The sequence below is a fragment of the Mastacembelus armatus genome, chromosome 16 (genome assembly GCF_900324485.2).
Source record: "Mastacembelus armatus chromosome 16, fMasArm1.2, whole genome shotgun sequence".
NCBI classification, from domain to species: domain Eukaryota; kingdom Metazoa; phylum Chordata; class Actinopteri; order Synbranchiformes; family Mastacembelidae; genus Mastacembelus; species Mastacembelus armatus.
In genome coordinates this window covers 17,837,749-17,861,567 of record NC_046648.1, presented here as the reverse complement: position 1 = coordinate 17,861,567, position 23,819 = coordinate 17,837,749, and the positions used below count along the sequence as shown (strand labels likewise).

The window sequence follows — 23,819 nt, the reverse complement described above, 5'->3', positions numbered from 1 at the left end:
GAGCTCTTGTAGTAAGTAAGCGAGTACGTTATTCCAAATGAGTAATAAGCACTAAAGTACAGTACATAAAACGGCATCAAGAGACACAGCAGAGATAAAACCATCAGAACCAAGAACAGAAAAATAAAAACAGATTTTTAGAAGATTTCAGTTCAGTGAGGTCATTTGCGTTTAGCTCCATCCAGGACCAGAGAGCCGAGCTGGAGAGAGAGAGAGAGGCAGAGGAGGGGAGGAATCGTCTGTCCTTCTCCTGCTTGGCTTGTCTGTCTGGCTTATTTATGCCTCCATCCATGCTACACAGTTTCAGAGCGGGGCGAAAGCTGCGGCCCTAACTCTAATAGTGAGACAGACAGACGGATGGAGATGCTTCACTTCTTTCAACACCTGCACTTTGTCCTCCTTCCTCCTCCCCTCCTCCCTCCAGCCACATTTGGTTTGGGTTCTTTTTGGTTTGCTTCTGTCATTCCTTGGGTTGTTGTTTTTTGTTTTGTTTTGTTTTTTATTTGGTTTGGGTTTATTTTTGGTATCCTCTTACAAAAAGTGTGACGCCTGCTCCTCTTTGTGTCCCTCTTTCACCTGTCCAGTGCACCATTCATTCTGGGGGTTCGGAGTAAAGGATCAGTTCCCTAAATAAAGCTTCCCCCATTGTTTTTTTTTTTTTTTTGGATGGGCCAGGTGGAGGGGCTTACACCAGGGGGCTTCCAGTAGTAATGGCCTGTACTCAGCCACCAACATCACACCCCCCATGCTCTTGGTGTCTTTATTGTGTTCATATGTCTTGGCTTAGGCTCTTTAAGATGAGCCCCAGCTTTGATAATGCTTTGGTTTCCATTTGAGAATTAATGGCAGTCTGAGGTGGAAAATGACAGTGAAATGTGATTGATGGAGTGAAGATGGAAACAGACAAATATCAGTAAACATGTCTAGACAGACAGGTGTTGGGGCATCTATGCTGATTGACGAGGCAGGAATGAGAGCTGGCTGTGACTAAATTTGGCTTTATTGACTTATTTAGTCTTCAGTCCCAATGCTTATTACTTCAAATCTCCAATCACAGCCCTATTTCATACTTTCAAAATGGTTGCTGCTCTTAACAAACGTCATTTTCAGTGTGTGAAGTTTCCAGCCAGGGCATGTTCATTTAGCCATGGAGTCACTGATAATGGGTGACCCTTAAGAGTGAGGGAATAGTGGTCCGATTAGTAGCGCAAAATGTCACGTTGAGGTCTTAACAAAAATCATTCGCACCTTGAAATCAACTCGCAGTGTGCCAACTCTGTTTTTGATCTATCGGCACTTGGTGAGGACTGAGACGAGCATCTTTTCACATTTGTCATCTCTCTACAGCAAAAAATGCACGTTGATGACACAAACATGTATGATGAAAACAAAGATGATGACAATGACGATGGTTCGAACTTTAAAAGCTAACACTAGAAAGCTGCAACAATAAATAGGAACTGGATTTTAAAATGACACTAATAAATAATAATAATAAAAAAAAAAATCCAACTGTTCTTCTCAAAGTGTAAAAAAAACAGATACTAAACAACAAGCATTTGTAAGGGAAATCTGAAATAAAAAAAGGAGAGAGGAAATCTATTCTATGCCCTCAGAACCAGAGGTAGGTAAAGAGACTAAACATATGAGGATACAGCAGTACTTTCATACGTGAGTATTTGACTCTTTTACAAAATTATCCAAAATATCTAGCATGAAAACCTATAAGAGATCCATGGGAAAAAAAGACGCAGACAGGATGGGTAGATGGCAGGATGGATTGGCTCTTGATGTGTGAGTGTGTGTGTGTGTGTGTGTGTGTGTTTGAGTAGCAGTAGAGTCCTGGTCCTGGATAGCTTCAGTATTTACACGTCCTTTGAATAAAGCTTTTCTCTCCGTATTTTTGGTTTTTGGTATTTGGGATTTTGGTATGGTTGTCATTTTTTTTTGTACTTGTGTATTCCTCCTCTACCTCCTCCTCAGGTAAATTTTTGGTTTAAACACATCCTCCCTACTCCTCTTCCTTCAGACCCGCAGCTTTTCGAAACAATTAAAAAAAGGAAAACATAAGCACAGTCTTCCATTTTTTTTGTCCTTGCCGCCATTCCTTTGTCACACACTAAAGTCTCTTTTGTCATTTTTGGTTTATGCACTTCAACATCCATCTCTGCCATCTCTTTCACCTCTTTGTTAAAGAGTCATTGGTTTGTTTGCCTTCAGAGAGAAAGAGTGGAGAGGTGCCATGTCGATGTCACATGTTACTGACAAAAAGGTCCCACGTTGCGTTGTCTCCATCTGTTTGGATAGATAAAGATTTTTGGTTTCAATCTTCCCCTTTCTCCCATCTCCCCTCTTTCACTTCTTTCCCTCCCTCTCTCCTCTTTCATTCTGTGTATTTTTGGCATCGAAAGACTGGGAGAGAAAGAGAGAGAGAGAGCGCCACTGCGAAAAAAATAATGGAAGAAGAGTGCAAGAGAGAGAAAGAGATAGCTTTGGTGTGAAAGGCGAGGTTCTCATTTCCTCCTTCCTCCTCCTCTCTGATTGGCCCTTGGCGTGGTCACTCAATCTTGGCCCCGCTCAGAGAGGGTGGACTGTGTGACATTTCGCTGGAGGAGCAGGAAGAGGCGGGGCTGGAGCAGGGGGAAGGGGAGCAAGGTGTGGGGCTGATGCTGCTGGCTGAGGGAAAGGGAGAGGGCTGCGAGGCTTTGGCTACGGTGGCGCTGACCAGTCCAGCGCCTGGGTTCTGGCCCATGTGAAGTAGGGCGGGGTGGTTAAGGAAGAGAGAGGAGGGAAGGCCTCCTCCTTGACCCCCAGAGGCCCCGAGCATCACCTTACTGCCCCCTTCAAGACTGGAAAGAGGCAGCTGGCCACCACTGGCTGCTAGGGCTGAGGCAAAGAGAGAGAAGATAGGATGAAATGGTTAATATTCCACTCTTAGACACTTTCCCTGTTACACTTTCTTCAATTCAGACTCAGTTTTGATATGATTATCTATTACTCTGTCCTATTCTCAAGTAGATTTGGTTTAGTACCTTTCCATCCGCTTCTGTACCATAGCTCAAGTTAATAGTTTCCTACATTACACTACAATACAAAGTCAAGAACTGAGCTTGTTATATTCAGTAGAGAATAACCATCACTGCATATTTGAAATAGAAAACTCTTGGTGACAAGATGCTCAAAAACACCTGTCTGTTTTTCTGTTGAGGAATCATTTGAACATGAGCATGAGCAAAAAACTAAAAAAAAAAAAACACAAAGACATCAATCACATTTTTCTCTGCGCTCCACATTGTGCCAGCATAAATAAAATGCTTTTGTCAGAATTACCGCAATTGTAATAACTATACAAATATTGTCTAATATCCATTAATACAGCACAGCAACTGGCAAGCTGACATGAGTGGTTTGTTGTTGTGGAAACATGGTGCATGATTAGCTGTTTCTCTATAAACATACTTCCTGCAGAGCTTCTTTCACAAACAAACCTGTGATTCATAGCAACACAGAAAGGAGAAAGAGCATTAGGCGTTCCTGCTGCTCAAAGTGCGAAACGTGCTGTGGATACACTGTATAATGCTCTGTTGATGCTATTTCTTATTTCTCCTTCCTGGGTGATCGATTTCTTGGTGTATGAAAGTTGAGCAACAACACAAAATGAAATGACGACTCCAAAACACAGCTCTTACTCTGTCATCCTGAAGATCTGACACAACTCAAGAATGTATATCAAATCCATTCTAGCGTGTTACATATTACATATTTACATAAAAAAAAACTCCAAACAACTGAATGAAACTTTCCCGATAGCTGGTTATCAACTGATGCAGAACTGCGTAAAATGTTTATTTAACAAAATTTTTGACGATGACTCACGATGACATGAAATGAAAGGCTCAGGCGCACACATTAAATCACAACCCACACACAAACCATCATCACTCACACACAGACACTTGATGGGATGGAGTCAGAGATGTTGATGGCAACATAAGAGAGAAACAAGTCGTCCTTCTTCTCTACAACTTTCTCTGTTTCAGCTGCTTCATGCTGTGGATGGGCAAACACCCGGGGCATGTCTATTCATCTGTGTCTCCATGTCAGCAGTCTACCAGAGCGATTTGATTCACCTACCATGCATAACTGTATTACTCATCATCACACTTCTCTTTTTAATACACCTCCCTCCCTTCTCATCATCACAACACATATAGCAGGTTAAAAATTAGCTAAGGATCATTAGGACTGTTCAGTGGTCAGTTCTGCAGCATTTCACACTTTTTCTTGTGCTATGGACTTGTGTTGCTCTCAAATGTAGAAGGTGCGGTGTGTGTGGAGGTATGTATGAGAGGAGTAAGTGTTTGAGAAAAGCAAATTGTATTGCCCACCTGCTGAATATACAGTAAAAACTCTACACCGGGTGTTTTTATGTATGCTGTGACCCTAAGATTTTTCTAGAAATTAAATAATATGTACACCTCCACTTCAGCCTTGATCTCTAAATTAGATTCTGCTTATCGCTGGTGCTGATGCTAAGCTCTGTGCCTCTTTTCTCTCTCCTGAAATAAACCTATTTGCCTTTCAGTGTTTCTCTCACACACCTTGGATAGTGGCCAGGGGATTGTTACCGAGGAGGGCTTGGTTCATCCCTGTGTTAACTCCCATCACAGTGTTCCTGTTGTGTCACACCCACACACACAGACACACACACACAGCATCACAACGTGTGCAAGCATATATACAGACACAGACAGGTAGAGGAAAAAAAAAGTGAGAAAAAAGCAGGTTTAGCAGCAAGGACAAGCAGAGGGCAAACTCAGCCCTGCACCAATAAAGAGCAGCAGTTTGTTCATAGCTGGCTGTAAGGACATAAACAGGATAGCAATGCAGTAAGAAACAGAACATACTGGAAAATATTATGAAAAAATATAAACTTTCATTGACTATGCATTTCTAATACAGAAGTGATTTGATACTGTATACGCTGTGTGCGTCTGTCGTATTCACCTCAAGTTTGCAGCAAAATCGGTGATGTAGTTAGATACGTCACCGTTCTTTTTACCCATACGCCATAAGCTGTGAACACAAGAACCACACACACAAACACACACAGGGTTAGAATACACTGCTGCACAGGGGAAGCAGTGGTGCCCATTAACATAGTGGGATGTCTCTGTGTGTGTGTGTGTGTGTGTGTGTGTGTGTGTGTCTGTGTGTGTGTGCGACCAATCACTGTGTGTGCATATGATTTAACTACAAACCGCAGGTGAATCGAGTGTGGTGCAGCGCAGTATTCCTGGCAAACGTGTTTATGGAAACTATGTGGTTGTGTGTACTGACACTCTGTGTAATGTGCAATGAGAGGTTTTGCCTAAATTCATTCAGGTGTGGTGGCCACTGTGAAGAAAGAAATTGAGAGTTTTTTTAAAAAAAATATATATTTTTGATGAATCTTTCATAAAAATAAAAACACATGCTGACTTAAAACATAAATGGCCATTTCCTCTTTCTTTCTTCAGGTGGTATTTAGCAGCTACTGTACGTTTTCTTCCGTTTGTCTGGGTCTGGCAATATTATGAACATTTTTGCTGAAAATAATTTAGGAACAAATTGAATCTTGTCTGCTTGTATGCTTTAATATTCAGAACCTGTATGACGTAACACATATGTGATTGTCTTACCCTGTGTTAAGGTTGAGTGTGCTGTGGCTGGGGGTGGCTGGAGTGGCCGGGCTGGCCGTGCTGCGGGGAGGAGGAGGAGTCACCGGGGAGGGTGCGGAGCTGAGAGAGGGGTGAGATGAGCTGAGAGAGGGGTGGGTGGAGGTGAGGCTGGAAGTCAAGGGGCAGATGGAGGACATGGTAGACACTGTTGTGCTGCTGAGACTGGTCACGGCCTGCGACAGCTGGCTGGAAATCTAGTAGAGAGGCAAATTTCAAGTTTTTTTTACAAACAGGCATCTTTATTACCAACTTTCCATTATTATAGTATTTAAACAGGACAGGTGATGTTCTGAGTGTGTATCAGGGATGTTAAGGTTGAATATTTACCATGTGAGGGCTGTAGCAGGGCGGTTTGTGCGTTGGTGGGGCAGTGGGGGGCTGGCTGGGCAGAGGAGGGGTGGCACTGCTGGGATTGATGCGTTTCTCTTTCTGTCGGCGGTTACAAAACCAGACCCGGATCACCTCTTTCTCCATGTTGAGCTGCTCTGCAATCAGTAGGATTTCCTCTGAGGTAGGCTTCTGGTTCTGCAAGAAGAGACAAGAAATTAGAGTTCGGCGCTGCTCAACTATATGTGCACATGATTCAAAACATCAAAAACACCAAGGCATAAATCTGTTTTATTAAGACAATATATCTTTTTTTTTTATTCAATACATACAATGACAAAAATACACATGATGATCTTAAATTTACATTTCAATTTACAAATTGACAATATAAAAAAACATTATCCAACACATACAGGGTCACGTTATTTGCCTTAGTCACGAATGTGTTTCTGCACATTGATGAAACAACAACAAAAAAAAAATCAATCCATCCAACAAGTGTATGAATTCATTTGAGAGTGAAGGATAATCTATAATCAGATTTTTCAAATTTCAAATACATTTCTTAATTGTTTAAAATGAAATAAGTTCTTACCGTCATGAATGAGCGCTCCAGGGCCACACGCACATTTGTCTCAATGCTGGTTCTCTTCTTTCTGCGGCGACCAGGAACCCCCTCAAATCCTAGAGAAGGGGAGGACAGGGAGCTGGGACTGGGCAGGGTACTGTCTATGGACATGGTCTCTGATGGAGGAAAACAAACATTAAAACAAACTGAACATCAGACTAAATCTAATTGTGAATCTCTACAAATAATAGTCGAAAAGTACAGTACTGTTATTTTGATGATAGCTCACCTGCATCATTGAGCCACTTCTCCAGCAGCGGCTTCAGCTTGCACATGTTCTTAAAGCTCAGGTTCAGGGCTTCAAAGCGGGAGATGGTTGTCTGGCTGAAGTCATTGCCATACAGCTTCCCCATGGCCAAGCCTACATCTCCCTGGTGGAGGCATAAAAGCAGGACGTTTTAGACAAGTCAAAATGCATCACTCAGATCCAATAGTGATGTAACCGTCACGTTTCTCTCCAAACCTGTGTGAAGCCCAACTTGATGCGTCTCTGTTTGAAAGTGCGGGCAAACTGTTCCAGCTCCTCCAGGTCACTGGGCTCCTCGGGGTGAGATGTCACTGATGGCATCGTGGTCACGCCTCCGCCACCACTCACCTCCACACTCTTATCGCGCTGCAGCCGGTACAACGTCAGAGGAATGAAAGTGAGAATGAGAGCAAAAGAGCGGGAGAGAATGTCATGCTTGGTTTTCATGGGCGGGGAGTCTGGGTTTTCCTTTTCCACTGACTAAAGCTTCAAGGTTTTCTCATACCTGTGCTTGGAGTCCCATTCTATTTGGAGGAGACAGCAGGCTCCCTTGATTTTGCTGAGGTAGCGGAATAAGATTTGGTGTTGATAGGAGTCCTGAGAAAAAAAACCATATTGTCAACTATAGTTACAACAAAAACGCAGTATTTATGCTAACTAAATACATTAAAAAAAACTTAATGTAAGAGGCCTCCACACCTTGCTGGCCCTGCTGTGCCTGTGGGAGGAGAAACTGGGCAGGAGACGGGAGTGGGTGGCCAGGCACCAACACTAACTGTTGAAGCTGTAGCAACTGCTGGAGGTCCTGTTCAATAGAGAGAGAAAGAATGGATCAGAGAGAATAAAAATCAATGAATTTGTGAATACAACTAAAGGGTTAAATAACACAAAAATGTGTTTATGTAATCTATCTTGCACTGAGAAGCAGAACACACAAAATTCAGACAAGTAAGAAAAAATGTATGACATTGAGAAAAGAGAGGGAAAGTATGTGTATTCATGCAACGTGGAAACTGTGAATCATAAAATATACAACAGGCAGCAAGAAGAATTGTTCCATGGTTTGCTACCGGTTCCTCAATCAAGCTGCTCATCAGGTGGTGGCTTTGATTGGCAGTCAGTACCTGGGCAGTGAGCTGGATTGGCTGCGAGAGGGTAAGCTGGGGTGGAGGTGGTGGGACAGGGACACTTTGGGCTGTCTGTTCCTGTGTGCTTTGTCCCTGTGCCTGGGACTGCGACTGGGCCTGCTGCCCTGCCTGCTGCTGCTGCTGCTGCTGCTGCTGCTGCTGCTGGGCTTGCTGATTTGCTGCTGCTGCTGCTACTGCTGCTGCTGCTGCCTGAGCTTGCTGATTGGCTTGGGCAGCTGCATGGGCAGCATGAGCGGCGTGCGCTGCACTGGACTGTTGCACCGCTGCTGCCAGGAGCTGTGCCTGAGCCTGCTGCAGCAACAACTGCTGCTGTGCTGGCAACAGAGCTGTCAACTGGCAAAAAAAGAGGAGAGGAGAGCAGAGGAGAGGAGAGCAGAGGAGAAGAGAGCAGAGGAGAGGGAAAATAAAGAGTGTGTCAAAGAGCAGAAGGAGACAAAGAAGGAAACCAAGAATTCAAAAAGTAGCACAAGAGATGCAAGCAAGGCAAAAGCAAAGCAAAGTGTGTGTATCTCTGTGTGCATTAATCTGTCCTACCCCTGCTAGTTGGGAGCCTGTCAGCATGAGCTGTGTATGTTGCAGGGCTGTCTGTGAGGGGGTCGGGCCGTGAGAGGGAGGAAGGGCTGGGGACATTTCACCACATTCCTCCATCTTATTCTGTGAGCAAGACAGGGACCACAATGCCAAACATAGAACAGTATTAATTCAAAAAACATAGAAAGAATCAGCTCGCCAGAAATACAAAAGAGAAATGCTGAAATTAGATTTTGTTGTATTGCATACAACTACAACTACATCTGCCGGTGTTCATTTTTTTTTTAAATTGTGTGCATAATTTCAGATTACACACATAATCAGTCACAAGCTGATCAGAATCACATCAGGACACGAGAGTCCACTTGCATAAAGGGATACGCTTTTTTCTCAGACTCAGGCATGTTTGAACAGGCGGGAGTGGACTCTTCTACCTTAGAGATTTGCATATCTCCTGTGGTTTGCAAATCAGGAAGATTTTACCTTTTGGTGAGTTATAGATTATTACTATTATTATACTCTCTACTTTTAGTGAATTTGTTTACATTCAGGACTGGGTGGAGAGTCGACACATTGTGAACCTCAGTGTCCAACATAACAAAAGAGCAGTTCAATTGATAGAAATGAATACAAAGCTGAGGCAGTTATACTGTCAATAAACTATTACCCGACGTTAAGACACAAAAGACGCACAAACACAGGCCCAGAGATATACACACAGGCATGCACAGGCGGTCACACACACTCATGCTCACCTTGCTGCTGCTCAGGGTTGGAGAAAGGGTAAAGGGATTGACTTTCATTGAGTGAGCCTACAGAAGGAGAAACAGACTTGACTTCATTATCAGAAATGACTGTCGAAAATGTCTTTAATGTCGGTTTTATCTGCTCTGTTTTCTTTGCTAATACAAATATTTTCTTCATCAAGAAAAAATCATTTTAGCGGTGTTAAACTTAATCACAGGATTCAGTTGTACCTGGTGATTTGATTCAGGTCCATTCCGCTCTGAATCTGTGTGGGAGGGAAAGGAAAAAATGAACCGTATGAAAAAAAAAAAAAAAAAAAAAAAAAAAAAAAGAACATCTACTTGAGCACAAACAGATAACAGCAGCATAAGGTATTAGGTCTGTAAAAGTTTTTATATACAGTTGTCAACATGTGGATATCTTACCTGTGCCCTCCAGTGGTGAGTCTGCCCCTACTTTCTCAACCTCTGGCTTCGACATCCTGATATCTGTAACAGGAAGACACACAGAGAAACAAGACTCAGCAAGGCTGATTCTTAAATCTGTGTCAGCAAAAAAAAAAAAAAAAGCACACTGAAGCAGAATAAAAGACATTTACGAAGCAGGTGATCAGGATCTTGATGACGAGAAAGGAATGCCCAGGGCGCCTGTCTTAGATAGGTTAGGGTAAAGTGTTTTCAGGTCACAGGCCTGAGCCTACACACTGTACACCAAACAATGTGGCTGAATCACTCACAAGTGTGAATGCAGCCCACATTCATTCACTCTTTCCAATTAGAGGTTTAACATAGAGTAGGTTGACCCAAAGTGTCAGCTTGTTCTAAATTTAACTCAAGGTGTTTATGTGGGAGCTGGGCACTAAAAATGTCTCACGTTGTGTGTCATTCATTACAAGACCACATTACTTCCTGGTTGATACTCTTTTGGGACAGTCCCTCTGATAACAGCAATGAATGGAGGGAGTCAAGAAATTGAAGTTTAACTCTGTTTATCACAAAGGGAGTAGACCATTTTGGCAGAGGAGATCATAGGAAAGACTGGAATGATGGTGACATGAGGAGAGTTTGGGTGAATTTGGGTGAATATGTGTGTATGTGTGTGTGTGTGTGTGTGTGTGTGTATGTCTGTTTGTAGTGGCTGTGTGGTTGCTTACATGTGTAGAAGTTTTGTTTTTGTTAATCATCTACCAGTATTATTTCACTATAAAAGCCCTTTTATTGGTCTGAAACCACAAACTGTGAGATAACTTGCTGTGTCCATATGAAACCTTTTTCTCTCATGTTCTCTCTTTCCCTGATAAGTACACAAACACACACACAGATACACACACACGCAGTGCTACTTCCCTTTTGTGAAAACATGCAAATCTGCCCAACGACTAACTAATTATATCTGCCACCTGCATAATAAACTCTCAGTCTCCCTCCTCCTTTTCCTCTCTCCCTTTCACCCCCTCCTCTTCCCTTTATCACTCCTTTCTTCATCCTGTTGTTTTTCATGTTTCAGCTGATAGAGCACTGACACTATGATAAATGGTAATTTTGCCATCATCTTATTACTACAGTGGTTTTATCAATATCACACACAGAAAATACTGTTATTTAACTTTCTGCAGTATCAATAAACGAGTGGTCAAGCATGGTTTTCACCATTGGGGGGCAGCAGTGACACATAGAGAGGATAACAAACCTGATTCACTGACCATGATTCCAAGTTTAAAAAAAAAAAAAATCAAAGCCAAATCAGTCCTGTACGGTCATCACGAAGACAAGAATGTGCAGACAAAATGAGCCACTCCCTGATGTGCAGATGCGTTTTAGTGAAGCAGATGTGAGACCAGTTGACTTGCACATGCAGTGTCTTTAGGGGAAGAGGGATGTTGCAATCACCACAAAAAGCTCCACACTGCTGTCATGCTGGTTATAACCTGGGGTCAGGTTACACGCACACTGACCACAGGGTTTCCCTCAAATTACTGGACTTCTGCAAAAAGCTAATTTGGTCACCAAACATGCAGATGCAAACATCTGGGTCTTCTATTATTAGGATCAGTATGTGGTTATTCCTGCATTGCACATGACTCACATTTTACTATTAAATAGACTGGCCTGTTAGTGAAACCAAAAAACTCTCCAGCGTTGCTCAATTAATGATGAAAATCCACAAAACCTGCAAAAAGATGCGATGTCTTCTTCTTAAGATGTCCACATTCAAAACTTTGCTCACAGATAACATCTTGAAATGCACAGCAAAATTATTAATATATTATTGATGCCCCTCTATCACATTTTACGATCTACTGCTCAAAATAACAGTGCATGCAGTGTACAATACTAAAGCCAAAACCCACCATATAAAATAATTGTCCCGCTCATAAAACAACTGTAATGTCAAGTTCCTAAAGTGCTGCCTCTTGTACTGTACTGTCCATTCGCAGGGCATGCAGGGATGGTGTGTATTGATTCATGGTTCAAAATGGTCTACAGATAGTCGTATGGTGGATAATGTGGTCAGTAATACAGTGGTGGGACAGTATATCAAGCTGCTGTGTCTTTTTCTCACTTCCCCTCCCGACTTCCCCTTGTACCGGGTTGAACGCAGAGTGCTAAACCCAACACTTACTGTCAGTGAGGCTATTAATATTAGCTTGCTCTCTCTCACTCTCTCTAGCTCTCTTTCACTCTTTTAAAACCTCCTTGCCTTTTACACTACTTTGCTACACACACAAACACACTAGCAAGTTTCATTTTATGAGAGTTTAGAAAATTTTAGTGAAGTTGTAGTTGAGTAAAGTGTCAAAATAAGCATGAGAAAAAGCAGCACATATCTTAATAGTTGTCCCATATTTTGCCTTGGTACATGTGGTACATACTTTTTAAGTTTAATTACTGTTGTTATGGTCTGTCGTTAAATTCTCACAGCAAAGCTGAAAGTTTATATTTGCCCCGTGAGATCAGCGTGCTACACTATATTCACTGTATCTTAAACAAGACCAAATGCTGTATAATCCTGTGTCATGAATAAATGATGCAATTGAATGGAACAAGGAACAACAGTGTCTGTGCTCTGTCTGGACTGTTTCTGTTATTCTCCTCTGGGTATTTTGGCTAACATGAAACTCAGTTGCAACCACCCGGTGCCAAAGGGGGGTGTCTGGGAACTAGAGTCATCACACGTACAAACTAAGGATTTCAAAAACTAAGCAGTGCTCAGAGGGGCCGATTTTGAATGCAGTTAAAGTTAAACTGAACGACTTTCCAGCTCAGAACTTAGTGGACGTCTCTATGAGGATGAAGTCAGAATTTGAGAATAAAGACACGTCAGAAGAAAATTTAGAATAAAAATTTAGATAAAGACAAAAAATCTACCAATACAGTGAGAATGTAAAGGAAAATCTGAAATATTACAACAGTAGCAGTCTGACCATTAAGCCTGTGACATTTCATTAAAGCTTTTGCTGCTGACATTGCGGGTTGTTTCATCAAACATAAGTGACTGTGTGTCAGTTTAGTCTATTACATACAAAAATGACTTAAAATGTGAAATATGAACAAAAACAACTGCTGTTAGAAAACAGACAGATGTCATTGTGTACAACTTAAAAAACACACATAACTCAACAATGTGCTAATATGCTAATTTCTCAACTGCAAGCCTTTCCCACTCAAAACACTGCTGACGGTTTTCTCACTGTGCAGAAATATGGTAATTTTTGGGTGAAGAAAAATATTTTTTCACTTATTGCATTGATTTACTTTGAGTAGAAGAATAAGGTTTATACCATTTAGGAAGCTAGAAGATTATGTTTATCATACCACATCATAAATTGATTAAACTTCCAGTATACCAGACATCAGGTTAAGAAGTGACTGTGTGTATGTTAACCCATGAATCACACTTTGATAAACATACATTGTCAACGAAATTGAACAATTTTTAGTTGTCATATCAGGATGTCAAAGACTGAAAATATGAGCTAATTGACATTTTAAAAATTAGCTGCTGGTAATTGATGAGTCAGGCTGTGAGAGTTTTGGGAGCTGTGTTTTTCTGACGCTTGTCATCGGACAGCTGAGACTGATTTTGCCACTTCTCGCAGCCTGAGCTGACCACCAAAACAAGGCCGTAAGGCTCTGGCTTTGTTTTTTTTTTTTTAAATACTGAAAATGGCAGGTATTTTAGGCATTTCCTCTTTTTTTAATCTTCCTTTTAAAATTTTTAGATAGGTATCTGAGTGTTTTAAAAATATGTTTCAAGTTAATTGATAGAATTTTAAAATTGAATATGGGCAAAGCAATAATCAGTGCAATCTCCCATACCTCCAACATACACACACACACACACACACACACACATATATATATATATATATATATACACACACACACACACACACACACACACAAAGTTAACACAGGGTTCAGTGTCACACGGAAAGAAAAGAAACCTTATCAGCTAAATATCTATAAGCTGAACACAAATGTTACAGTGCCGCAGCGCTTGGCAATAAATCAAAAAAGTGTTTTATGATGACAGATGAAAAAAAATTTCAAAAATATATAATGGTGAGCACGCAAGCTGCAATACTGTTTTTTCCTTTACTGGCATGTTTCAAAAGACATTTTAAAAAAACTGTTTTACTGCATTTCCTCAAGCTTTTTTTAGCATTCAGTATAAACACACAAAGTGGCATGCTATGGGCTGGCGAGGTGTCTGACCTTTTCCTGTGCCTGCGACAGGCGAATCCATTCATCTATCCAGCTATCCATCCATCCATTCATCCATCCATCATCCATTCCCATCGTTCTGTTCACACCACCTCTCACTCTTTGATGTTCTCTAATTAGCTGAGTTTGTTAGACCCAGTGGCATTAATCAACAGCACAGACACAGCATAGGTTCTCCCACAGTCACAGACACACACACTCACACACACACACACACACACACACACACACACACAGTTCCCTCTCAGTCAAAGCTTAATTGGTCTTGGTAAATGAAGGCCCTCAGAGAGAGAGAGCTGTGCAGACAGTCACTCACCTGGCAACCACATATTGGTGAAGTCCTTTGCTGCTGTCTTGGTCATATCTGTGTCTCTTTGAGAGTGTGTGTGCACGCTTCGTAAAGAACAACTCTCCCTCTCCCTCTCTCTGTCGCTAACCAAAAAGGAGGAGTGTATTAAATCATATGGTTGAGAGTATCACTCTCTCCCTCCCTCTCTTTCTTTTTGACACATGACAGTCCAACCCCTAAGCCCCACCTCCTCCCCCACATCCTGCAACAGCAGGAAGTAAGCCTCAAAAGAGTAGGAAGAGGAGAGAAAAATACAAGACAAAAGAAAGGGGGACATGCAAGAGGTTAGAGAGTGGGAGAGTGAGTGAGCGAGCAGATTGAAAAGATAGACAAGGTGAAAAAGAGGGGGAAGACGGGTACCGACGGAAAGTGATGGCGCGGCTGGAAACAGCCACTCACTCACACACGCAAGAGAAAAACAGCAGGCTTGACATTCTGACCCAAGAGTGTATGATACATTTGTAAGATATATGACCCACTGTACCTTCAAAACTTCTCCAAAAGTCGTCAATTTTTTTTTCCACAACACTAAACATATAGGGTACTTGTAGCCTGTTTTGTCTTCCATGAGTCATGTTCAACTCTCCTCAATCATATTTGTGTTTATGGGGTTGCTACTAGTAGGCACACCAGTGGGTGTAAGGTGGTCTGTCGAGGGAGGCCGGCACCAACAAGAGAAGATCTGAGACATCCTCAGCTAAGTTTATCAACTGGAGTCTCACTCTAACCAGAGTGGAAGGAAAAATTCTGTCAACAGTGTACCACTGACCACCCCACACTCTATGCTACACCACAGAAAACCACATCATCAGCCTCTACACGTGATGGATAGATGTATGTGGAACATTTCAGATAAAGTAAATAAGAGCCATTATCTGTGCCGCCTAACAGGATTAACAGACTAAAAAGCTGCTACATAAGTGAAAACCTAAAGTCAGGGAATAATGTCAAAGAAGCAGAACATTCATTTTAGCAGATTTTGAAATTTCAAAGTGTTGACGAGCTGCTCTGAGAGTAGGCCAAGTTGACCACAAGGTGGCACTCTTGATTCTCTAATCGTGATGAACAAATTGGCTCCATCCCTGGAAGAAAAGATGAGGCAGGCCGCTGATCACCCCCTCCCTCCCTCGCTCCCTCCTTCTTCTCCCTTGGTCCAGGTTCACTAATTCAAAAGCTAACAGCAGCAGAGTTCCCAAGTTTAACCTTATAAATTCTTTATGTGGTGATTTACAACAGACCAATGTAGTGTTGGACAGACGCTCACTAAGAAGTGCATACGACACTGAACTGGTGGCCTTCTCTATTATCCATTATATTTAACTCTGTCCTCGCATACAATACTGCTGTACTGACATTTGTAAATGGGTATTTACCAAACGGACAGGATCAGTACAGGAACTTGTGTTCGATGGATACAGAGCTTTTCTACAAACTCACAAATGCACAACATTCTTTTGGTAAATAGCTGGATTTAGAGCAGAAACCCAAAAAAATTAATCAGCACTATTTTGATAACTAATAATTCAAAGTTTTTTTCTAAACAAAAATGCTAAAACATTTTAAATGAGAGGATTAGTGGCTTTATGAGACTTGTAAACAAATAAAGATTCCACTTCGGAAATTCTGAGATTTTTATGATCATGAAACATTTTAAACACTAATGATCAACTGAATATTTTGAACAATAATGAAAATAATTATTACAGCCCTGGCCTGAATTTTTTGGAGGGCTAATCAAACAACTAACAGCATGTTCTTAATATTCAAGCTGCATGCCTAACAGACCTGAGCTCTAAACAAATCTTAAATTTCCACAGATTATCTATGCCGTAATGTATTGTCCTTCACCAGGTCATGAATGGACTGATGTGTTTTTCTACCTGTCAGTAAACGGTGAAGTGTTTGTGCATGTGTTCAAGGACAGTGACAGACTGCGTGTTGGGATGGGGGTGTTTCTTTGGGTCAAGGGTCGTCTGGGCAGCCTGGCGTTGGCCGTGACCGTTGAAACCGCACACAACTATCAAAGTGTGTGCCTTTATGTATAAATGTGCATTTGTGATTGCTGCATCTTAATGTGCTCTGAAAATGTGTGTGTGTGTGTGTGTGTGTGTGTGTTGTACATTTCATGGCCATGGGAGGGGTGACTACTTGCCCAAGCAGGCCTGAGTCTTGGTTATCATGGGGACTAAACCTAGCAATGCATTGAAGATAACTAGGGAAACGGCAAATGGTCTCAATTAGCATAGACATGTTAACGGGTACGACATAATGATAAACTATGATATTATTGAATTAAATTAAAATAAAATAAATAATTATTGAGTACTGTTTTGACTGTGTTTATTGGGAAATCTGAGCTATATTTATGCAGAGTATGTTTTGTATAACACTAAAAGTTTGCAAGCTAATAAACACACACTAACACGCACATACACAGTTTCAATCTGATAGTGGGACCCCAGGGAGGAGGATGGGGGGAGGTTGAGGCCTCTAGAGCACCATCAATCACTCCACTGTCAGAGAGAGAGAGGCAGAGCCAGCGAGGGAAGGATGGGGGTTACTAAGAGAGAATAAGAGGAGTCGAGGAACAGAAAAGAAAAAAGCAAGGGAGAAAGAGCGATGGGAATAAAGGTGAGCGATTGGAGATTGGACAAAGGATGTTAGCTGGGGGTAAGGAAGGTAGGGGGAAGCAGGCGAAATGGAGAATGTGTGTATAATGGGTCATTGCAGGACAATTCTGAGGTCTCCAAACCTGTTCAGCATCCCTCTATGGCTCAGCCCTCCTATATCTAGTGCAGCCTCACAGCCTGAAGCACACACTGCTCTAATTCATATAATCCATCATATTCCTCTTCTTATAGAGAGGACAGGACACAGCTCAGTGATGGACCCACCAAGTCTTATACACAGTCCAACAGCAAGACTCTATTCTACAAGGTGAGAGATTTAAAATCCACTGTAGTGAATAAAGGTGTGTGTGCAGGTGTAGTCCCATGAGGACCTGCAGGATTATAAACAGTAGGTCTAGCAGTGTGGCGACGACAAAGGTTGAGGTTTTGTATGAGAAACAGCAGGGGCTAAAATGCACTTACAGTGTTGGCTACCATGGGACCAGCGCCATTTCACACACAGATGCCGCCTACACCTTTACAACACCTATTCCTCTCCTGTCCTAATACCTCTCAATCGCTCCTTTTCCTCTGGCCCCTCCGCCCTACTCTCACACCATTCCCCTCCTCTCTATATCATCTCACCAGCCCATAGGGAGTTGGGCTTGTCTAGACAGACACTGCTCTCTCCCACGGCAGAACCAAGGTTGAAACTTGAATCTTTTACGTCGCTTCTCCCACCCTCTCTTCTTCTTCTTCTTCTTCTTCTTCTTCTTCTCTGGGCATAAGATCAAAGACTCTACAGGGACGAACTCGTGGCCTTCATCGCTGGCTTAAGAACCACCGAGGTCACTTTAGACTAAATGCTTCACTAACACTGGCAAACTGGGCTGTTGAATTAGCCTTGATATTCTTCCTATATTAAAATGCAAACAAGTGGGACCACTTCCGTTATAGCAACGATCATTTCTTTCTGCTCTTTCTGACCAACCATTCTCCCCATCACCTTGGCCTGTTATTCATCTGCCCTGTCTCTTTTCATTCAGACACTCTCATCATCATCCCATTCTTCTTTTGTGACCTTCCCCTCTTTTCTTTCTCCAATTCAAACTTTCTCTTTGCCTCTGTCTCTCCTTCTCCTCTCTCAGACCTGCTGGTCAGCAGCAGCTGTGACATCACCGGCCACTGTTCTCCGCTCGGATTGGACACTCGGCCACGTTGCCAGGCAACAGCAGTGAAAGGTCTCAGTGTGAGCGTGCGTTCAGCACGCGCATGTATGTGTGTGTTTATGTCTGTTTATAGCTACGTGAGTGAAAGGTGTGCGAGCGATTTGCCTCGCTTTGCCCTTTATCTGTGCATGAAGAATGATCAGAACAGATCTACTTCTATGCTTTATCTCAGATCAAAGCATGTAGATGATTGGGCTGCCTCGCCACTCTCCTCCACCACAGAAGAGGGATGTATGTGCATTGCGTTAATGAAAAAGAAAGATAGTTCGAGCGTGCGTGCATGTCAGTGTCTGCAGTTGCGTTGAACCAAATAAACGTGTATGTTCGTGTCGAATATGGGTATGTGTCTGTATGTTGTGTGTGTGTCTAAATGTGTGTAAGCCCCCGGGAGAGGGTGGTTATTGTATCTGACACAGCGGCTCTTTCTTGCGCCTCATATTTCTGGGCCGATCGATTCCTCTGACTCCCGACAAGACAATAATCGCACCTCCCTCTCTCACTCCATCACTACCATTATTACTGACCTCCCCAGGGAACGAATAGGGTGAAGGGAGGGAGAGAGGGATGAGGATGGAAGGATGGAGGGAGGGTGAGGAATGAGAGAGGAACATAGAGTTGACAAAATGAGCCTATGATGATGAAAAAGCAAAAGGGGACAATGTTGAATATGAGGTAGGAAGAGCTGGCCTGGAAAGGGATACGGTGATGGAGGGATGGTGTTCAAAGGAGGAAGAAAAGCAGCAAAGAAAGGGATATGAGGTGACAGAGTGAAAGAAGAATGAAAGAAACCTAACACACAACAAGAAAGAACAGGAATGAGGCAGCGGCATGGGTTTAAAAAAAGCAATAATATAGATCATAGTGAGAAAAGAAAGGAGAACAGAAGTGAAGGAGTGAAGAGAGACAGAAGGCCGAATGGAGGGACAATAACGGAGAGAATTAGTGGAGGAGAGATGAAGGATTCGCACTATCTTCTTCTAATAAAGGAGAGAATGAGAGACAGGGGCCGGAGAAGGGAGATGGAGAGGGAGGGGTGGGGGTTAGACCGAGGTGAAAGAGGGAGAGACAGAAATATATAGGAACACACTTGAGCTCACACACAAAAACAGACATATGCACACACACACACACACAAACACACACACAGTGGTGCAGCACTGTGGAGGTCAGCGCTCAGAAATATTATTAAATTGACAAGAGTACAATAGTTGATTGGCAGGTTGACTCCTGCACTGCCATTCAGTGGAGAAGACAGGACACAGACACACACACAAACACGCCACACACACAGAAGTACATGCATATCTGCAGTTTCACAGAACAATCAGCACAGCATGCAAAGATGCAGACACCCAAACACACACACACACAACACACTGCCTTTTGTCTGCATGGCACATGCACGTGTGTGTGTTTGGTTGCCTGCTTGAGCCTGTCACTGCTGTCTCTCTATGCTTTGAATCCAGATTACAATTACAGTAATTGGCTCTCAATTCATGGGATTGGTGTTTGACCCTCTCACCTCTCTCTTGCTCGCTCGTCACCCATCCCCACATGTTTTGCCTCTTCCTCCATCTAGCCCCCCCTCCTCCTCATCAATATTCCTTTGCCTCTTCTCTACCTGTATCTACATCCATCTTTCTCTGGGTACTATCTCTCTACCCTCTTTCCCTCCTCTCTTTTCTCTCTCTACTTTATCCACATTCAAATTATCCTTAACTAGAACAGTCTTTCCATCCTGTTTTCTGTTTGTCCAACTCCCTAGCTGTTCTTTCCCTCTCGCACCACCATTTTTGCCACTTTTCCTCCCTCATCTCCCCGTTTTTACCTTTCTCTCCAATAGTTGGGGAAACAGGGAATCTATTGCATACATTATTCATGCTGTATTTATTATGGAGAGATAGCTGTTCAGTGATACAGTCAGAGGGATATGTTGTGTGTTTGGAGAAAGAGGTGAAAGAGTGATAGATAAAAAAGGAGGTAAAGAAAGGGGGTGATAGAGGTGGTGGTGATGGTGATGGTGAGTTGGGGAGGTGGTGGTGAAGCAAGTGAGGAGAAGGAGGGGGGTTAGGAAATTGGTCTGGCTAGCGGAACAGCTTTTCACCTCTCTCTCTCTCTCTCTTTTTCTCTCTCCCTCTCTTTCTCTCTCCCTCTCTCTATTCTGCTTTGTATTCTGCAGAGATGACAGGGGGAAAGCTTTATTGCTCCGAGTTTGTATCGATCGGGGCCCCTCTGAGGGGGGAGGCCGGGGGACGTGCTGAGCAGGCCCTTTCTCAACGACCGCAGCTCCAACACCATGACCACCATCACCACCACCAACCCCCCCCCAAGACTCCGTTACTCTCCTGCTCACTCCCCGCGCCTCCTCCTCCAGCCAAACCCTCCTCTTGCTTGCTAGCTCACTCTGAAATTCAAATTCAAGGCTCTTATTCTCAAAGGTTAGGAGAGGGAGAGCATGAGGAAGCTAGGGAGAAAGACACAGAGAGACTGAATGAAAGAGAGATGGAGGCGTCTGGCTTCTTCCCCTGACTGAGGTCCTGAATGGAGCTGGGATCTGATAAGAAGAGCTCACAAACACAAACAAGGGAAGAAATAGAAAAATAAAGAAATAAACAAACAAAAAAAGGCCAAGAGGAATATACCAACCCAATCCTCCTTTCTTCCTCATCTTTCCATCTTCTTTTCTCTTTCACTGTCTCCCCTTCCTGTCCTTTTCCCTACTGTATCTTCATTTTTTTCTGAGGTGAAGATGATTTTGTTGACAGGTGAAGAATGAGCCAGGTCTGAGCACGCATAAACCTCACTGCTTCTGTTCTTGTTAGTGGGACACAAGGAGAGCTGGGATCCACCGAAAGCCAGAAAGGGACTGTGGGTCACATTCTATCCTCAATTAGACCACTGACTTAAAAAAATATAAACAAAACAAATCTCACACAGGTTTGCAAATTAACAACCTCAACTAACCAGAGACAAAAATCTGAGTTACACTGACAAATGACCTACCACTTCTGTATTTCACCTTCTGTTTGAAGAGTATTAAATAAAAAGAACATCAAAGTCACAGCCAACTGACCAAACACTTGACTCATATATGGAAATGTCCATGCGCGCACACACACACACACACACACACACAAATGCACGCAGCCTATTTATCCGTTAATGGCATTCACAGCGATGCAGTGAGAACAGATTGTCCATCAGTTGGTTGCAGGGTTCAAGTCCATGACCAGAAGGCTAAAGGAAGGTTAGGGGGTTGAAGGTTCAACTCCCAGGGGGCGAGGAGGATCCCTGCTGTCTCCTCACCAACCCTCCCCCTCCCCGCAAAACCTGCTCCAGGACAATATACCCCCTCCCTTCACCCTTCTTTTTTCTTCCCCCCAACACCACTGCTGGCCTTTAAGCCCTGTTTAGTCTGATCACACACGTGTAAACCTCAGACTCTCCATTTGTCTCAGATGTACACATGCATGCGTACACCGTGACTTGTACATAAACAAACACACATGCACATGCAATCATACAGATAACTCACCGGTGCACAAATACATTCATGAAACCACAAAACACTGTTCCGATTCAAATACAAGTGATCTGCTCTTGTTATCTTCTGTTTTCCCATATTACAACAAATCATTTTATTTCGACCTACATCATGATTGAAACCAACTCCATCTCACTTACCCCTTATGTGGAATAGACTCAACAAAAACATAGCATTGCCTCAGCTATCAGTTGCAGCAGATATGAGTGGATATGACATATTTGTGTAAACATTAGAAATATACACTGTATATATATTGTCATCGATATTGCTTGTGTGGTTTACCTGCAGCTCCAGATTGAGTTCAGTGATAGAGTATACATCAGAGACTCATACTCCTTGCTACACGTCTGATTCATAGAAGAATACACATACAGGCATGCGGGTGCACATGCATGCATGCATGCACTTACACACACACACACACACACACACACACACACACACACAATGTACAATAACCTGCAGGCTTCTAACCTGTTTTGTTGGCTGGATAGTGGATGCATTATTAAACACACAGGATTTCATATGTAGAGACAGAATGTGAATGCTGCACTGGGTCCTACTGTGGATATTCACTTTTTTGCACATTTTTTTGCATTTTTCTTGAAACTCTTTAACTTATTAAGCTTTATGTTTACTTAATACTGTTACTGCGTTATTTTGCTTGTCCATATTGTAATTTCAATGCTGCAACTTATGTTTTTTCTGTATATACAGCATTTATTGCATAACTGACATCCTGGAAGAGGGATTCCTCTTTTATTCTATTTCCTGAGGCTTCTGCATTTTTATTCCTGTTTAAGGTTCTTCTTAACCAAATCAAGGGTCTAAGGACACTGTGTTATATGACATGACCTGACTTGTTCTGCCACTATTTGCCGTCCTTAAAGATCAGACTTTTTCTTAAATATTAGATAAAATCTCAACAGAAGGAAATTGGATTGGTTAGAATCTGGATTAGGGCTTTCTGAGTCAAGGATGCCTGCCTTTATGTCACCAATGCAAGTAAGGAGAGATGATAGCAGGTCATAGACCAGACGGAGACTGCATAACATTGTCCTTCCGAGTATCACAGGGTTGAGTCATCACAAAAAGGCACCACTACAAGGCAAAACCTACTTATGACATTGATCAACCAGAAGGCCCACACACGAGGAGTGGTCGAATGGCAACTAAACCACAACACGAGCACTGTGTGTGTTTACATCTGTAGGGCGGTCGGGATGGGCCTCAACTCTCACGGTAATCGATGAACGAGGGAGGAAAGGGAGGTGGCGGGTGAGGCAGGAGTGTGTGTGTGGGGGAAGGTGGGTGGGAGAAAATCGGTAAAGAAAGCAGGTTATCTCCCGTGATTAGGGGAGGGGGAATCCCTGTCTGGAAGGGGGGGGGGGGGGGGGGGGGGGCAGGTGTGGAGGCGTGAGGAAAGACCGGGGTTCATTGATAAAAAGGGAGGGAGGGAGAACAGAGAAGGGGAGACTATGTTTGGCATCGAGAGAGAGCAGACAATTATCTGTATTGATTAGAGCAGCCCAGTACTGTGAAGACTGAGAAAACTATGACTGGATCAATAGAGAGAGAGAGAGGAAAGAGGGAGAGACACAGAGGGAGTTTGAGAATAGACAGACCAACGGAGAGAAACAAACGAGAAAGATAAAAGATACATATAATGACAAACATAAAGAAATAAAACATTGTTTATGGTGCAAAGCAAAGTCAAAGACACAATGTGGCGATATGGGAAGAGGGGAGTTGGGTGGTAGACAAGGAGAGTCAGTGAAAGCACAGAGATACATTAAATTGCTGATGTCATTACACTATCATTGATTTGTCAGCACAACCACAGAATTCATTCAACAAGCCCACCAGTGCCCTCCCATCATCACAGCCCACAACTAAGCAGCAACCCATGCTTAGAGACCACAACTTGACCAATGATACTGGTGGACACACATTCATGGCAACCCAGAGGAACCTCCCTGTCCAGCTGAGTGAAATAAGGGCGCGTGC

General features: G+C 42.8%; 1 protein-coding gene across 3 annotated transcripts in view; it reads right to left on the bottom strand.

Moving 5' to 3' along the window:
* Positions 1–595: 595 nt before the first annotated feature.
* Positions 596–23,819, bottom strand: part of pou2f2b (POU class 2 homeobox 2b) — a 38,355-nt gene continuing 15,131 nt past the window's right edge. Inside the window, exons 2-15 of one of the 3 annotated variants that reach the window (XM_026317500.2) lie at positions 9,777–9,839; positions 9,582–9,616; positions 9,360–9,416; positions 8,608–8,727; positions 7,625–7,730; positions 7,431–7,522; positions 7,142–7,291; positions 6,908–7,049; positions 6,646–6,794; positions 6,048–6,245; positions 5,682–5,914; positions 5,008–5,076; positions 4,602–4,675; positions 596–2,886 (exon numbers count right to left, since the gene is read on the bottom strand). In XM_026317500.2, coding sequence (XP_026173285.1) covers positions 2,558–2,886; positions 4,602–4,675; positions 5,008–5,076; positions 5,682–5,914; positions 6,048–6,245; positions 6,646–6,794; positions 6,908–7,049; positions 7,142–7,291; positions 7,431–7,522; positions 7,625–7,730; positions 8,608–8,727; positions 9,360–9,416; positions 9,582–9,616; positions 9,777–9,839 — 1,817 coding nt within the window. In that variant the 3' untranslated portion in view covers positions 596–2,557. Of the gene's footprint in view, positions 2,887–4,601; positions 4,676–5,007; positions 5,077–5,681; positions 5,915–6,047; positions 6,246–6,645; positions 6,795–6,907; positions 7,050–7,141; positions 7,292–7,430; positions 7,523–7,624; positions 7,731–8,607; positions 8,728–9,359; positions 9,417–9,581; positions 9,617–9,776; positions 9,840–14,394; positions 14,531–23,819 lie in introns of those variants that run through there. The other 2 variants (XM_026317499.1, XM_026317498.2) reach the window with 2 other exon arrangements.